This window comes from Prionailurus bengalensis, chromosome D3, assembly GCF_016509475.1.
Source record: "Prionailurus bengalensis isolate Pbe53 chromosome D3, Fcat_Pben_1.1_paternal_pri, whole genome shotgun sequence".
In the NCBI taxonomy this organism is placed as follows: domain Eukaryota; kingdom Metazoa; phylum Chordata; class Mammalia; order Carnivora; family Felidae; genus Prionailurus; species Prionailurus bengalensis.
In genome coordinates, this window is record NC_057356.1 from 7880357 (window position 1) to 7898163 (window position 17807).

General features: G+C 50.2%; 1 protein-coding gene across 5 annotated transcripts in view; it reads left to right on the forward strand.

Annotated features, from left to right (window-relative positions):
* KDM2B (lysine demethylase 2B) overlaps positions 1-17807 on the forward strand; it is a 125376-nt gene that overhangs the window by 88844 nt on the left and 18725 nt on the right. For all 5 annotated transcript variants that reach the window (XM_043557525.1, XM_043557526.1, XM_043557527.1 and 2 more), the window contains one exon: positions 17037-17261. In XM_043557525.1, coding sequence (XP_043413460.1) covers positions 17037-17261 — 225 coding nt within the window. The remainder of the gene's footprint in view (positions 1-17036; positions 17262-17807) is intronic.

The following is a 17807-nucleotide window of genomic DNA, read 5'->3' on the forward strand; positions in this document are numbered from 1 at the left end:
ACATCACTGACTTGGCTTTTTTCCCTACAGTTTTCCCTCATCAATTAGGGCCACCCTTAAATACAGTTCCTCCTGAAAAGACCATATACATGCTCAATTTTCCCCTTTTAAATACCAATTTTCAAAATAAGGAGTTGGTTTAATGGCCATTTCAAATGGTGACAGATGAGTTTGTCAGGCTTTTTCTATGTTGAGTGTCATGATAAACTCATGGAATTTCATAGATCCAGGGGGCTTTTCAAGGCAAATTGGCCTGCTGGAGATGAGCCATTTTTAAAGAAAAGCAAGAATGGTAAATGAAGAGAGGGCTATGGCTGCAGCCAAAGTGTGTGTGTGTGTGTGTGTGTGTGTGTGTGTGCGTGTGTGCGTGTGTGTGTGTGTGTGTGTGAGAGAGAGAGAGAGAGAGAGAGAGAGAGTGTTCCCCCATCCCTACTCCCAGCCACACCAACCACTGTACATTTGCATTTGTCAGGCTTCCCTAAAGTCTTTAAAGCACCATCAGAGCCCAACAGACCACCACAGTGCCTGTTAGCAGCTCATTTAAGAGGTGATTCAACTATCTCTTTGGTTTGGTTAGTTTCAACATGCCCCAGGGTTTAGGGCCTACATTTCCTAACCAGGTTACCTTTCAGGAATAGGAATTAAGATCACTCTCAATGATGGTGGGTAAAAAAAAATATGTATTACATTGCATGGATATGCCACATTTTGGCTATTGTAAACAGCTGCTAATCAGTGATGAACTTAATTTTACTCCTGTTTTGCCTCTTGTCTATGTTATCATCCCATCTTAAGTAATCTACTTTGAAAATGCAGAACTTTTTATTCTGATTCTGTAAGGTGTTTCTCTGGAGGATGGGGAGACATAATGGGATGGGTGTCCATTAGGAAAGCAACGAAGGGGGGAGATTTGGTCTTGTTAAGAAGAAATATTTTTAAAGTACAGAAGTCTTGGTTGTAGGCCAGAATTATGCTGGCATTTTAGTATTTTTAGCCCCTCCTATTTTCCGGAGCCCCAGGGGAGAGGGGTTTGTAAAGTGAACTCATTTATTTCGTCCAAATTGAGTGTTCAGCCTTAGCCTGGATTTTTATAGGGCAATGAGTAGAGCAGGGAAGTAACTTCCTAAGGTCAGCGAATGAACTGGAAATGGGGTGGATGGCGGGAAAACATTTCTCAGATCAATGCCGGTCACCTGTTAAATTAGTTAATCTTTAAAAAATCCTGTGCCCGGTCACAAATCTTCCAGTGAATGTAAATATTTGTGGGTTGATTTTGGTAACGTAAGGAGACATTATTAGGAGAGGAACCCCATTTAAAAGAAAGCTCAGTCTGTTTAAAGGACCCATATGACAAATATACATGGTTTTTAAATGCTTGTGGAATGAATGACTCTCCAGGGGGAAAATAGAAAGCAATTAAATAACATTATTATTTCCTCGGCAGAAATCACTGCAGCCCTTGGCTGGTCATACAGACACTCTTTGAACTGTAGTTTCATCCAGGCAACCCTGGAATCGGTCCTAAGTTGCTATGTGACACAATGTAAAAAATCCTCTGATTTACATTTTATTAGAAAAATAACTCTCCAAGAGACCGCCTTTTGCTGTTAAGGGGGAAAAAAACCTATTGCAAAACAGAGACAAAGGGTAAAATATAGTAAAATAACTGAAGCACGCATTCCCTGGTGCTTGTTAAGTATAAATTATTACTTGTGCTGGGAAGCTACCCCTTCGTGTGCCTGTTCTGTTATTTCTGTTCCCTCCTTAGGGGCATGTTTACAAATGGGGTCCATTGGTTTAGGACTGTGCCAGCCCGTTACTGGTCTGGACAGAGAATCCATTCTCTTTCCCTGCCTTGATCCTCTGGAAAATAATGTTCCCAAGCTTTAGCCATGCCCTTTGGGACATGGGCACAAGGAAAGGGGCCACACATAGGAGAAACCCTTGTCCTAGGGAAGTCCAGAGTCCAGCGGGCAACTTGTCCCTGTCCCTGGAAATGGGGATAGAGAAGATGGCTCCCCTCCTTTAACCTAATAAGCTCAGGGCTCGTGCCTACACTGGGGACAGTCTGCAGTGTCCTTAGGTGGCTAATTCTGGGCACAATCTCTCAGCATATAGGGGTCATTCCTGGTATCTCCTGATCTGATAGGCAGACCAGAAAATTAAATGACAGAGAGAAAACAGGGAAGTGGGTGCCGACTGTGACCAAGGCTGATTCGGCTCCCATCTGTTTTTTGTTTATTTCTTCCCTGCTTGGTGGAAGTTCTGGATCCTCCTGGCTCAGGGCAAGCACCAACTGCTCGGGTGGCATCAGCTTTGGGAAGCTCTTTCTAAGAATATAAGCCTTGGCTAAGTGGAGCTGGGAGAGCATTCAGCTCTGAGGGTCAAAGATGAGGCAAAGATGAGGGAGAAAGGATAAGCCTAGAAGCACAATGTAAACACTAAATTTTCAGGTGGCAATTCTGCTGGTCCCGGGCTAGCATAATGTATTTCTGAATACATTTTTTCTTAAAATTTTTAATGTTTATTTATTTTTAAGAGCAAGAGACAGAATGAGAGCAGGGGAGGGGCAGAGAGAGAGAGAGAGATACAGATTCTGAAGCAGACTGTAGACTCCAAGCTGTCAGCACAGAGCCCGATGCGGGGCTCGAACTCATAAACTGTGAGATCATGACCTGAGCCGAAGTTGGATGCTTAACCGACTGAGCTACCCAAGCACCCCTTAATCGTTTTTAAAGTTTATTTTTATTTATTTTGAGAGAGAGATAGCAAGGGGGTAGGGGCAGAGAGAGAGGGAGACAGATCCCAAGCAGGCTCTGCACTGTCAGTGCAGAGCCCGATGCAGGGCTCAAACTCATGAACCATGAGATCATAACTTGAGCCGAAGTCAAGAATTGGATGCTTAACCAACTGATCCACCAAGGTGCCCCTAGCATAATGTATTTTATATACAGCCCAGCACGCTTTTAATACAAAACAAATGTTGGATAATTGTGTGTGCCAATTAGCTAAAGGAAACTTGACTGAGGGGAGGAGTAAGAAGTTCTTTGCAAGTGTCAAAAGAGGAATTAGAAAAAAAATTTTTAATGTTTTATTTATGAGAGAGAGAGAGACAGAGTGTGAGCGGGGGAAGGGCAGAGAGAGAGGGACACACAGAATTGGAAGTAAACTCCAGGCTCCGAGCTGACAGCACAGACCCCGACGTGCGGCTCGGGCTCACAAACCGTGAGATCGTGACCTGAACCAAAGTCTGGTGCTTAACCGACTGAGCCACCCAGGCACCCCTCAAAAGAGGAATTTTGAAGAGGTGTTAGGATAGTGGCTGGCAGGAGCCTTCTTACTGTTTGGAGAGGATCCACTGCATTATCATGTCTCACTCCTGATTTCCTACTTCCAGACCTGGCCCCTGACAGATGATTGATCAGACAGCAGTTTGGTTACGAAAATCATACCTATCTGCCTTGAAATTGAATTTGAACCGAGAGTACAGAATTTGCAAAATTTAATAAGGGATAGTTGATTTAATTCTACAGAAGTCTGAGTTTTTCACTTGGATCCTTGTATCGATCTCATTTGGCATCCTCTTTTGGCTCTGGCGTGAGGGATCGGAGCGGTGTGATTAACAGCCCAAGCCCCAGGCTCTCGGCTCTAGGCTCCAGCTGCCTGCGGAGTCAGATCCAGGTGCTTTCATTTCCTAGCAGCAATATGCCTCAGTTTCCTCATCTATAAAATGAGTGAACAATGGTACACACCTGATAGGGCTGTTTAATGGGATAAATAAGGGCCTCAGTCAGTTAAGTGTCCGGACTCTTAATTTCGGTTCAGTTCATGATCTCATGGTCTGCATTGACAGCAAGGAGCCTGCTTGGGATTCTTTCTCTCCTTCTCCTCTGCCTCTCCCCCAGTTATGCATTCTGTCTCTCTGAAAGAAAATGAACAAACAAATAAAAAGGCATAGGACATCTGGGTGGCTCTATCTAAGCGTCCAATTCTTGATTTCAGCTCAGGTCATGATCTCGAGGTCAGTGAGTTTAAGCCCCACATCTGGCTCCGTACTGACAGTGCAGAGCCTGCTTGGGATTCTCTCTCTCCCTCTCTCTCTCTCTGCCCCTCCCCCACTTGTGTGCATGTGCTCTCTCTCAAAATAAATAAATAAACTTAAAAAATAAATAGAGGTAGGGGCATCTGGGTGGCTCAGTCAGTTAAGCATCTGACTTTGGCTCAGGTCATGATTTCATGGTTGGTGAATTTGAGCCCTGCATTGGGGGAGCTCAAACCCCGCTTCGGGTGAGCCCCGCTTCTCTCTCCCTCCCTCTCTCTCTCTGCCCCTTGTGGGATTCTCTCTCTTCTCTCTTTCCCTCTCTCTCTCTGCCCCTTCTACCCTTGCCTCACTCACTTGCACCCTCTCTTTCAAAAAAAGTATACGGAATAATGAGATAATGTCTATAAGACACCACTGGCTCTAGCCCTGCAATCATTCTTTAGTAAATATTAGCTGCTGTTATTGTCTGGACCCCTGAAGGATGGGGGTCTCTGGGTGGTGTTATTATATAAGGGACTCTGGGCTTGAGAGTATTTCCTAATTTTCTTTGGGTCTCCATTTCCTCATTTGTGAAGTGAGGGGGTCTGGTGAGGCCCCTTCTAGTTCAGAAATGATATGGTGGAAGGAAGTTTGTGTTAGCTACAGCTTCTGTTTATCAACATTTTCCCCTTCTCTTCTTTGTGCCATGATAAATGGGAACCATGTCTTTTTACTTCCTTAAATACAGAAAAGAGCTTTTGAGAGTTCAAAAGAAATCGCCCGAAGACAAGTCTAGGTGATCTTGCATTCCTGATAAGCAATGGGAGAGACCTTCAAGAAAAAGTCCCACTTCCGTACCTTTGCAGTTCTGACCACAATGAATGACAATGAAGTAAAAGCATGATTAGCATATTATCAGCCCCTCCCCTTTATTTTAAGGGGCTTCCTAATGGGTAGAATGGCCCCTAAGAGGTCATCAGATACAGACTTAGGTCCATCACTGTAGATTTTTAAAAGCTGAGATCTTTGGGGATGGAGTAAGGTAGAGGAGGGGGATATTCTTTTGCATTTTGTTTTTGCTAACCTTGAGTGGCTTGTGGAAACTATAAAGAAACTATAAGGAAGAAGGCAGGAAGGAAACGCAGAATAAATATGTTTCAGTAAAGAGCAAGTCTGTTGGGATTTTTTCCCCCATAGTGTCAGTGGGTGTATAAATTTCCTACAGACTTCAGAATCCACTCAGTAAAACTGACATTCCTGCTTACCCACTCCTGCTGACTCCCTGCTGGAAGCTCCTGAGTTTTACTTACAAGGTCTCTGCCACATACATTCTGCCTTCCTTGAAAGCCCAGGCCGTGACCTGCCTGTGGGTCCCTTCTGTTCTCACAGTGGATTTCATGGCCAGTGGCCTGGGCATGAATAACAGTTGGACAACACTGCAGAGTTGATTACGAGATTTCACAGCTAATAAGGTTTTTCTTGGGAAAGCCTTTGATCTCTGCAGAAGGTTGCTCATCCCTGGGTTGGGCATACCTTTCCATTTTACAGATGAAGAAACTGAGCACACACAGGTAGGCATGTTTAGCGTCATATTGGACATTCCTAGTTAGACGATAAGTATGCCAGCTGCCCAGCTAAGTCATCTGCGCCTTGTCGTGAGTTTAACTGTGGTTTTGATGCTTATAACAAACAGCATTGATTACTCTAGCTAATGGTCAGAGCTCCTCTTCGGAATAAGGGCAGGGGGAGGAAAGTGTCCCATAGACATTTTTTAATTTTTTTAATGAATCTCAATCTGGATTTCCAGTAACAATTTTCTGCAGGACTGGGCTGCTTTTGGATTAAGCATTAAGAGTTACAGTTTAAATTCTTTACAGTTTAAGAATTTAGAACCCATTCCTTCTGGGCCAGGCTCAGACACTGCCTGCCAATCTCATAGGAGAACTGGGTTCTGGCCTGCAAGTGCCCTGCCCCTTCTGAGATCGCTTCCAGGGCATATCACCTCCAGGGTACCACTGGAAGGAGGGTTTCTGTCCAAGACGGTGGGGCGCCCAACTCGGGGCAGAGTGCATTCAGGGCGTTCTCTCTGGGAGCGTCCAACTCCGGCATCTCTGTGGGAACTCCCGCCTGCACCACAGTACGTTTCACGTGGACTCCCTCTTGATCTGGAAAGGCAAACCTGAGAGCAGAGAGGGCAGCGTCAGGGTACCTGCCCAACCCAACTGCCCGCTTCCGGGGGAACTGAGCCCCCACACCGTATGCAAGCCAGTGGGCCTAAAAGCTCCGGGTACGGGCGGGACTCCCGTATTCGCGGGCATCAGGTCCTGGTCCCAAAGCATGTGCAAACCTGGGAGGCTGTGTGCCCGCTGCCGGGGGCACAGGGAGTCTTGCTTGGCGTCGCGTGCAGGGCCGCCCCCCGTGGCCGGTGCGCCCCGGGGCTCCTGCCAGACGCCCCGCAGGACCACACAAAAGACCCCACCCCAGGTCGGGCGTGCATTTCCTGTTAGAGCGGCGGCGGCGTGCAGCCACCCATGTGCATCCCGCGGCGCGCGGGCCGGGCGGGCCGCGGGGCACGCCCCCACGCAGTCCCAGTCCCCGCGCGCCGGCCGCGAGGGGCCGCCCTCGGCGGGCCCGCCCCCATGTCACCGCAGGCCGGGCTCCCTTTGTGTGCGGCCCGAGCGCCGCGGCCGCGCCATTGGCCCGCCGGCCCGGGGGGCCAGCCCCTTCCTGGCTCGCTTCATGCATATGCATGAGCGCCCCGGCCCTCCCCGCGCCGGCCCCTCCCCGCCCCCTCCCGCGCGGGCGTGCGAGGCGCGCGGCGCGGCTCCCTCCTCGCGGCAGCAGGCGCCCGAGCCCGAGCCCGAGCCCGAGCCCGAGCCAGGGCGAGCCGAGCCTGCTCCGGGCGGGCGGCGGCGGCGGCGCCGCTCCAGCCATGTCAGCGCGCGCGAGCCTGGGCCCACCATGAGCCATGGCCATGTCCGTGAGCGCCGAGGACGACGACTATGAATCGGAGCCGGACCAGGTCGGCGGCCCGGGGTGGGGCTGAGGGAGGGACCCGCCGCCCGCCCGCCCGCCGATCTCCCGACCGACCGACTGACGCGCCCCGGGCGGCAGCGACGCCGCGGCCGCCGCGATGAGGAGAAAGTTTTGCAGCCGCCGCCGGCGGGGCCGCCAGGGCCGGGCCCGAGCGGGGCGTGGAGGAGCTCGGCAGGCCGGCGGCCGCCGGGGCGCCGCGGGCCCCGCAGCCGGCCCGGGCAGGGGGCGTGTGCGAGCGGCTGTGCGCGAGGGTGGCCGGCAGTGCCGCGGGGACAATGTGGGCCTCGCCGTCGGGCGGGCCCTGCCGGGCGCGGGCCACGGCCCGCGGGCAAGTTGCGGGCGCCGGCGCTGGCGGCCAGGGCGCGCCTCGCCCTCCCCTCGAGCCCTCGCCCGCGGCCCACGCGCGTGCCGGCCGCCCTGGGCGCACCCGGACCTGCGGCCGCCTGCGCCTCCCTCTTTTCTGTTTGCAAAGTTGCACCGGGACCCTCGGCCTCTGGGCTGGAGGACGCCGCGGCCCGGGGCCCGTGGGCCCGACGGCCGGAGCTTTTGTCTGGGCGCCGCGCGCCCGCCGCCCGCCGTGGGCAGACGGAGACAGGAAGGGGTGCGAGCCGCGGGCCGGCGCGGGGAATCCGGAACCCGGCGAGTGCGCTCCGCCACGGCGGGGCGGAGGAAGCCGTGACCCCAGATGGCAGTATTTGGCCTGGGTTGGATTTAGAAGGGAAAGCAAGCTCTCTTGGGACGAGGGGGGAGAAATCTGTGTATAAAACAAAGCCCTGGGTGTGTTTACGGCGTGAATTTGCTCCGGGAACATTCGTGTTTAGGAAGCGGGGGAAGAAAGTTGAGGTTTTACGGAGTGCAGTCTGCACAGTATTTGAAACAGGACACAGGCTAGGTGGACTTGTGCGAGGAATTAAGCATGGGGTGGGTTAAGTTATCATGTGGGCATGGGACCAGGTGAATAAGATGCTTATTTATAATCCTGGGTGCATTTCCTCAGTGGAATAAAGATGTTTTGGAATGTTCAGGCCGAGATGTAGGAACGTCTTTCTCGTCCGTTGGGGGCGATTGAGGAAGCGCTGTATATGCTGCGCTTAAATTGTATCAGACACATCATTAAGTGGTTTTATCTAACAGACGAAGTTAAATCTTATTGTTTAGTTGCATTTTACTGTTTTCTGAGTTTTGCTGGGATATTTTTCAGGCACATGCACCTTATGAGGCGTTCCTGAATCTCGCTGGTCTTAGGCATTGGGTTAACCCAGAGACAACCCAAGTGGTTTTTGTCTTGGAACTTTTATCAAGTCAGCAGCACAGTGTGCGAATGGTTCTCACTTCTTGCTTCTTGGTTCACACCAAATCTTGGTTTGAAAAATCTTCAGTTCAGTTTGGGTCTGCTTAATTCCTGCCAGCAGGTTACTCTTTCTGCATCTGCTTATTCACAAGAAGACACTGGGAGCCAGCCTGGACTGTGCTTTGGTGTTTCTGGATTGAGGTTCCTGTTACTTGCTTTTGTTTTGGTTTTTTAATTTGGCCACACCCTGTGACCTATGGTAGATGCAATCTTTGACAAGGTTTGAAACAAGATTTCATGTGTCTCTGGGCTAAAAACCACGGTTTTCAGGTCTGCCACTCCTGAGAGAGCCTTCCTTCAGGAGAGGACCTATGCTCCCAGTAGCCAGACTGCTTTCCCCCTCCTGAGGATAGTCAGCCCTGTGTGGCCCTTCTGGAGCTGTCAGCAACAGAAGTTCTTGAGCTTCATTTTAAGGCGGTCTGTTTCACTCAGGTGTATTGAGCTGACCCCTAAGCCAGGTCAGTGGGCAGCAGGTTTTTCGCATATTCCCGGCAGAGAAGAAGATTGTCCGTGAAGGACCGCACGCCTGCGGAAGCTCCAGGCTGTAACTCCCTGCTGTTGGCCTCCTCTAGCCCTTCCTCACTAGGTTTTTCAGCCTTTCTCAGCCTCAGGATTTCTTGGGCCTGAGAACAGTGGCTTCCTCTACGGATCTCGAAAGCATTTGCGTCTTTCCACCGGAGAGTGAGTCTCTGGGCTCTAGACCCCACTCTTCTGTAAAGTGTCCTCCAGGGAGGAGTGGGCACGCAGGTACACTCACAAAGAGACTGGCGGAGGCCCTGTCGGGAATTGCTCTTGCCCAGTTACCCCCAGCAGCTGCACCTGGCCCCTCTCACACCCACCCCGCATCAGAATTTTGCCTGTTCCACTTTAAAAGTCCGTGCCCATCTCTAGTGCCCACCTGAGGCTGGTGTCCAGTCCTGGGCGGCATCAGGCTTCCTTAGGTGTATCTGCCCTGTGGCTTCCCCCAGCAGCCTGGGTTTCCCCCCTCTGCTCCCAGTGTGGGGTGGGGGCGAGGTGGTGATGGTGGGCAGGAGGAGACCCCTTGCCTGCTCTTTGCCAGTGCTCACTCTTGGCTGGGCCTTCTCCCCTGGACTTGATTTGCTTCTCCAGTGCAGAATGTGTCAGAAAATTCTTTAGCTGTGTTCAGTTTGAAGAGATGCCCCCCAAAAAAGGGCTGTTAATGAGAATATGTGTTCCATCTTTTTTTTTTAACCCCTGAAGTGAAAATAGCTTTGTTTCTTTTCTTAAACTAAAAGTGATTGTTGTTTTAAAAAAGTAAAAATAATAGAAAATTATGAAGAGGAAAATCTCTCAGAAGTTTGTGCAGCCATAACTACTGTATTACTCATTGTAGCTTCTTATGAAATTTTAAGACAGGGGTCCCTGAACCTTCCTGAAATAATATCAAAGGTTTGTGACTTTGTGTGCATTTTTCTGGGAAAAGGTCCTTAGCTTTCCTCAGATTCTCCAGAGGTCCTCGCATCCCCTGGGTTTCCGGTAGCTCTCGTGTTTTTATTCTCTTGCTCCTTACCCTCAGTATATAAACAAACCAAAGCCCTCCCTGGAGTCTACAGGTGTGTGTTAAGGGGCCCCACACTGCTGCTAACATCCAGCTTTTCCTGGGATGTCCATTATGCATGAAGATTTGGGAACAGACATATGTTGAGGTGAATCTATGTTATGCAGTCGAACACAGCATTAGCATGACAGATGTGGGGGGGGGGCATCACTACCCCTCGTGGGGCTGAGTGTCAGTGTGCTGCTGTTGGGGGTAGCTTGCTGGGAAATATACAACGGTCTTCACTGTAAAACCACACAGCCACATTTCACTGTTTTTCTCACTGACTCCTCTGGACAGTCGTCCCTTCTTGAAACTCTTCCCTGGCTCAGGGATGACCCAACCGCCTGCTGCTTTGCCTGCCTTTCCGGCCGTTCCTCCGCAGGCTGGTCTTTCTCACTGGCTCTTGAATGTCCGTAGTCTTGGAGGTAGTGTCCAGGACCCTCTTTTCACTCCGCCCGTCCTCCCTGGGCAGCCTCGTGGACTTAACTAGTTTAACAGTATGTGATGCTGACTCCCGGCTGTGGATCCACTCTGGTCCCTCCCGCTGCCGGCCAGCTTCCTTGAATGTCCTGTGGCTCCTCAGATTCTGTGTGTCCACGGTGGAGTCACTGATCTTTCCTTCCTCTCCTAGGCCCCTTGTTCTCCTGTTGCTCAAGCTATAAACCTCAGAGCTTTCCAGGGCTCTTCCTGCTTGTATGTCCCATGTTCAGGCAGCCTCCGGGGTCTTCTAAAACCAGGTCTGCTTCTAAAACATGTCCTGAATCATCCCCTCCCTGTCAATGCTTCTGTGGCTTCTGCTCATGCCTTCATCATCTTCAGCCTGGACTGCTGTCGTCGTACCCTTCTCAACTCCTCTCCCCGCCTGTCATCTTGCTCACTGTCCAGAAAGTCACTCCTCACACTTGTGCATGTTGCTCCTGAGCGTAAAGTCCTTTCACTGCTCTTACAGGGGACACCGCATTTCTGTGTCCTATGAGGCCCTACAAGATTGGGCTTCTGACATCTCAAGTCGTTGTGTCAGGCTATTGAACATGTCATGTCACTTCACGTCTCTATCTTATTACTCTTCTTTCTGCCTAGAATGTCTGCTCCCTACCCCCACCCCTACCCTCGGCCTGAAGATGCGGCTTGTTCTCCCTTAAGACCCACCTTAGTCGCCACCTCCTCTGTCTGTGACCCTTTTCCCAATATCCCTTCCCAGTGAGATGAGGCATCTCTTCTGGGTCAGCATGCCAGGGGCCATGCTTTAGAGTCACTGGTGAGGCTCACATCTCAGCTTCTCATTCATGGGCAGTATGACATTAGGTAGATGACTTAACTCTGCTGTGCCTCGGTTTCCTCACTTTTTTTTTCTTTCAGTTTCCTCCTGAATGGAGATCATAATTCCTGTCTCATAGGTTACTGATGCGAATATTGAAAGGAATGATTACTTCAGACAGCGTTACTTGTAATATCATTATCATCACCATCACATTGCATTGCATTTATGTGGTTGGTTGTTTTCTCACCCTAGACTCTAATGCCTTTGAGAGTATGGGATGCATCTTATTCATCTCTGTATTCCCAGCACCTACCATTGAATCTGGTACAGAATTCTCAGCCAGAAAACACTTGAGTAAGCAGGTGGGTGACTCATTAATGAATGAGTCTCCAGTGCAGATTACATACTCTTGTTGGCTAGTAATGTTAAGCATCTTTCCATCTGCTTGTTCCCCATTTGTATGTTTTTGAAAACATACCTATTTAAATCCTTTGTCCACTTTTTAATTAAAAAAAAATTTTTTTTTAATGTTTATCTTTGTTTTTGAGACAGAGAGAGACAGAGCATGAGTGGGGGAGAGGCAGAGAGAGAGAGGGAGACACAGAATCTGAAGCAGGCTCCAAGTTCTGAGCTGTCAGCACAGAGCCCGATGTGGGGCTGGAACTTGTCAACCGCAAGATTGTGACCTGAGCTGAAGTCAGATGCTCAACCGACTGAGCCACCCAGGCGCCCCTAAATCCTTTGTCCATTTTAAAATTGGGATGTTTGTCTTTTTATTGTTGAGTCATTAGAGTTCTTTATATATTTTAGATACTAGTCCCTTACCAAATGTATTATTTGCAATATGTTCTCCCACTCTCTGGGCTTTTTCACCTGATTGTGCCCCTTTTGAGCACAAAAATTTTCAGTTTTGAAGTTTAGTCCATCTCTTTTCTTTTGTTGCCTCTGCTTTTGGTGTCCTATCCAAGAAATCATTGCCTAATCCAGGGTCATGAAGGCTTACCCTTTTGTTTTCTTCTAAGAGTTTTATAGTTTTAGCTCTTACATTTAGGTAAGAGGTAATTTGAGGTAATATTTTACAAATAGTGTGAGGTAGGGGATCAACTTCATTGTTTTTGCATGTCCCTGCATCATGTGTTGAAAAGACTATTCTCTTCCCCGACTAAATCATCTTGACACACTTGCCGAAAATCACTTGGTCTCAAAATTCATTTTGTCGTAAATATTGTGAGGGTTTATTTCTGGATTCTCAATTCTGTTGATCAATATGTCTGTCTTTATGCCAGCATCACATAGTCTTGTTTACTGGAGCTTTGTAGTAAGTATTGAAATCAAGAAGTATTTATCCTCCAACTTTGCTCTTCATTTTCAAGATTGTTTTGGCCTTTCCAGGTCCCTGGCATTTCCACATGAATTTTAAGGTCAGCTTGTTGATTTCTGCAAAAAAAAGAAAAAAAAAAACAAAAAAAGCTGGGACTTTCACAGGGATTGCATAGAATTTATAGATCACTTTGGGGAGTATTGCCATCATGACAATATTAAGTCTCTCAATCCATGAACATGGGATGTCTTTTCATTAATTTAGGTTAATCCAAGTAATTTTAATCCCAGTATTTTAGACATGAGGGATTGAAGAGGTTCTGCCCAAGAATATTCAGAAGAGGATCTGATGGATAGGATGCACTGTTAATATTTGTGGAATGAATGAACAAGTGAATGAAAGAACTACCAAAATACTATTGCTGTTAAGGAAAATGCTTAGGAGTAACTGATGGAGAAGAGGTGTCAGAATACTATGTTTTGTGTGGGGGACAGTTACGGACTCTAGATGTCCTTAACAGGTGGAGCTGGGCTGATAAAATCAACAAGTGGCCTTGGGGTTGAGGAGGCCGGTTTGTAAAGTGAAAGTCAGTGGATACCATCACTCCATTTTGCTGAGAATAGTTCATGCTGAAATTAACAAAGATGCATTCTGGGTTACTTGAACAAATAGAGGCAAAGGTAGGATAGAGTGGAATTTAGAATTGGTTTTGAACTTTTAAGTGTTTTTAAATTTAGTTTTGAGAGAGACAGGGTGCAAGGCGGGGGAGGGGCAGAGAGTGAGGGAAACACAGAATCTGAAGCAGGTTCCAGTCTGTGAGCTGTCAGCAGAGCCAGACGTGGGGCTTGAACTCACAAACCGCAAGTTCATGACCTGAGTCAAAGTCGGACACTTAACTGACTGAGCCACCCAGGCACCCTGAGTTTTGAACCTTTAGGTATCACGCAGAAGAGATTAGGACAGAAGTTTCATGCCAGAATGACAGGGCTTTGACTTGTTTACCTTCCTTAATAGAGACCCTCCACTGTCTTTTTCACCTGTTGATTTTCTGGGTGGTCTTTCTTAGGTGCCTGCATTTCAAGTGTTGCTCAGCTGACTCCTGACAAGCCAGCTGGTGTCCACTGCCCGCAAAAACTGGCCATGAGGCTGTAGGTGGCAGCAGCTTTTCTAGCTTGACTTGGCAGCTGGCTAGAGAGGGCCTGAGTCAAGGTCTTCACAAACAGCCTCCTCACACCTCTTCTTCCAGGACATCGTCTCTCGTTTACCCTGTCATTTTCCGGGATGTCTCAGCTGCCATTGGGATCCTGAAGAATTTGGGTTTTTTTCATGGGTTGGAAAAGTGCCTCTCTGGAGAGGAATGTACTTTGGAAAGCACTGGAAGGTAGACTTGTTTCACAGTCACTTATGAGCTCTGTGACCCTGGCTGGATTGGCCTAACTTTTGACTTTAGAGGGACACTGTCCCCATGGCCAGTAAGGACAGAGGTGCCCAGCAGCTATTTATACCTGATGCTCCTGAGTGGAAGAAGAGAACCGTGTTTGGACCCCGGGAATGTTTTCAGTCCTTCACCAAAGCGGCTAGTCCTTAGAATCTCCTGCTGTGGGAGTCAGAGTTTGAGCCCTTCCCCTCTGGTTTGTCCTTGGAGGTTGGACTGTGTGCACTGTCCTCACATCTGTACCTGACTTGAGGCTCGGCACTGTCTGCCTCATTGCCAGGGTTTGAGGACTGAGTCACTTAGAGGACATGTGCTCTTTATAGGGGTAGAATCTTAGTCGCATTGGCTGTGACGGGAGGGAGAAACCTTCCTGGTTTCCACTTCTCTGGCAGTGAATGTGCTTCTGTGTACTTTCTCTTGGCACCTGTCCTACTATGGGCGTGAAGGCACTAACCAGGGGCCTCTTCCAAGGGTGTGTGCTCACCTCCAGTGGACTCCTGCCCTGCTGTGCCTGCCTGTGTGCTGTAATCCGTAGTGCTCAGAGCACAGTCTGGGTGTGTGCTCATCCTCTGCTGGCTCTGTCACCTTGGGCAAGCCACTTATCCTCCCTCTCCAGTCCCCTCATCTGAGAAATGGCATCTCTCATAGGGTCATTATTGGAAAAATAAGGTAATATCATATGCAAAAAGATGATCACAGTAGCAAGCATTCGGCAAATATCCACCATCACTGCTGTCACCGTCCTTGTCATCGGCTGCTTCTGCCTGGCACACTTGCTGCTCTCTGGTCAGCTGCTCAGTGTTCAGGTCCGTGGCTCCTTATGTACCATTCTCATCTCCAAAGCCTCTGAAAACTCATCTTTTTTTTTTTTTTTTTTTTCCCTTTACTACTCATCTGACAGCAATACCTGACATGAATGTACATGTATGACGCGTGGGCCGATTTATCCCTCTTCTGGTGTTAGGGCTGCCAAGCTTCTCCTGTATGTGACAAGGGGCACTCGAGACCTCATTGGGGTGCAGTGTAAGGACTGGTGGGAGGGGGCCGCGAGACCTTCGGTAGGGGAAGGCAGAGTAGCTTGTGTGGGAGCAGCCCCTTCCCTGAGGCAGCTGGTGGTGACAGGCCCATCTGTGGGTCTCCCTGGTGACAGGGCCGCTGTCCGGGCCACCTCACAGCTCAGGGTGGCCGTGACCGAGTGAGCGTGGAGTGGCTCTGTGGCAGCAGCAGGGTCAGGATGGGGTTGATGAGGACCAATGGGCCACCAGAGCCAGGTCTGGTGTCTCCCTTTCCCCTTTGGAGCTTAGGGCAAGCTGCGGGGGATAAAGATCAGGGGAGCAGCACTTCCAAGGTGAGCACCTCAGCCGTCAGACGGCTTTGCAGTTCCCTTGAATGTTGCAGGCTGCTAGGAAGATGAATTGGAGGGAAGGGTCCACTTAGGTGTCGGTACTGAAGTGGGGTGCGTGTGTGAGATCTTCATTCTGCGCAGGGACCGCTGCACTGGAGAAGAGACGGATGAAAGGTGGACGGTGTTTCCTTCTGATGTGGCTGTTTCTAGATAGCCCCTGTGGTCTTGGGGGAAGGTGGTCCCTGGATGGAGGACCCTTTGCACTGTTGTGATACATAGTAACCACACTTCTGGGCCCCCAGAACTGACTAGAGGAGCTAATTTTCTTAGGGATCTGGGTGTGGCAAGCGAGTGAAATTAAAAGGCTGGGACTGGACTGGAGATTAATTGGCTGCAAAGGGCATTAAGCATTTGAGGCCAATTCGATCCGATGGTTTAGGGTAAGGAGTGTCTCCCTGACAGATGAACCATTTTTCAGCAAACTCTCCTGCTACTTGGAAATGTGCTTCAGACAATGCAGGCTACATCCTGGTCCCTCCCACTTTTAGTCCCAGGTGCACAGGGCCCCTCAGCAGACTCTGTCCTCCAGCGGTTGGCCCAGGAACTCCACCACGGATCCTGGTTTGCAAGAGGCTCTGAGACTGCTGGCTGGGATAGAAGGACCCCTGAACAGGACCTGTGGCTGGCTGGTTTACTCTTTCACATTTTTGCACTGCTTTCTGTTCATTTCCCTTCTGTTCTTCCTCTGAGTCACAGGGAAAGAAGCATTTGGAGCCCATTTAGAGAAGATCTTGAAGTCGGGGTTCCTTAGGGTTACTGTCTCATTCCACCTGGGTTTGTTTGGTTTATTGAGCACATCTGGTGTGCCAGGCCATCTTGTGAAAGGACAGTGGTGACAAGACTTTTGATAACCGCTTTCCTGAGTCTGCCTCATGGGGGAAGGCGCCCTGAACACAGGACAGGGAGGCTGCCAGAAGAAAGCAGTTGTAAACTGGGGCCTGCAGAAGAGTAGGCATTAGCCAAGCGGAGTGGGGAAGGGAGTCTGTGTTCCTGGCAGAGGGGACAGAGGCCTCCCGTGTGGCCGTGTACGGCCTCTCTCGGGAAGCACAAGTAGTGGGACCTGGCCTGAGGCGGGCAGGGGCCTCTGCCGAGGCGTGGGGGCCCAGAAGGGTCTTGAGCCAGGACATGCTCTCAGAAGCAGGGTGTCCTCTTTTTACTTTCAGGGGCTGCCATAATAAACTACCCCAAACTGGGACACTTAACAGAAACTTACTCTCTCACAGTTCTGAAGGCCAGAAGTCTCAAATCAAGGTGTTAACAGGACCATGCTTGCTCTGAAGGCTCTAAGGGAGGATCCTGCCTTGTCTATTCCAACTTTTGGTGGAGCCTTTGGTGGCCGCGGATTTCCTTGGCTTATAGACCCATTACTCCAGTCACATGGCCATCTTCCTGTGTCTCCACATGTGTTCCCTCTGTGCCTGTGTCCAGACTTCCCCTTTCATAAGGATGCCAGTTGTACTGGATTAGGGCCCACCCTAATGACCGTATTTTAATTGGATCGCCTCTGTACAGGCCCTGTTTCTAAATAAGGTCGGAGCCTGAGGTCCTGGGGTTGGGACCTGAACACATCAGCCTCAGAGGCCCTGCGGTGGGGGTCCGGCCAGCCCTGCGGCCCATCTCACCGGCCCTGTGTGCTCTCCCGCAGAACCGGGCGGTAGGTCGGCCCAAGGGGAAGCTGGGCCCGGCCTCCGCCGTGAAGTTGGCCGCCAACCGGACGACGGCGGGAGCTCGCCGGCGCCGGACGCGATGCCGCAAGTGCGAGGCCTGCCTGCGGACCGAGTGCGGAGAGTGTCACTTCTGCAAGGACATGAAGAAGTTCGGGGGCCCCGGGCGGATGAAGCAGAGCTGTATCATGCGGCAGTGCATCGCGGTGAGTGCGGCGGCTGCGGCCACGCGGGGAGGCCCCTGGGGGCCTCTCCCCACACCCCCAGAGCAGAGCAGAGGTGGTGGCCCTGGCCCTCCTCTGAATCCAGACCCCACCTTCCTGGCTTGTTCTTCTGCTTGTTGGTCTGCCTCTTTTCTCCCTTAAAAGAGAATGTTGCAGCTGCAGAAACCCCTAGGAGGGACTCCCTTGTGGGAAGAAAGGGGGCTCTGACCAGTGCCGTTTCAGATTCCACATCGCAGGACTTGGGGGCAGACTTACCTTGCTGGGCCCCTTTTTCTTCACAGGCTGATGGCCTTAGAACTGCTTCCTTCCCTAGATGACCGAGTACTTTGAAGTGTCTGCCATTAAAGATGTCAGCCTGTCCTGTCTGTGACCCCATTGCCAACATTTATGGTCCAGTTCATGACGGTTCTGGGCCCTCCCTTCCTTCCTGTCCTGCTTCAAAGTCAGAGGTCCAGGTGGAAGGTCAGTGCCCCGCCTGAGGGGACTGCCCCAGATAAAGACGGCTGATTTATGGTGCCCAGGAGCCGG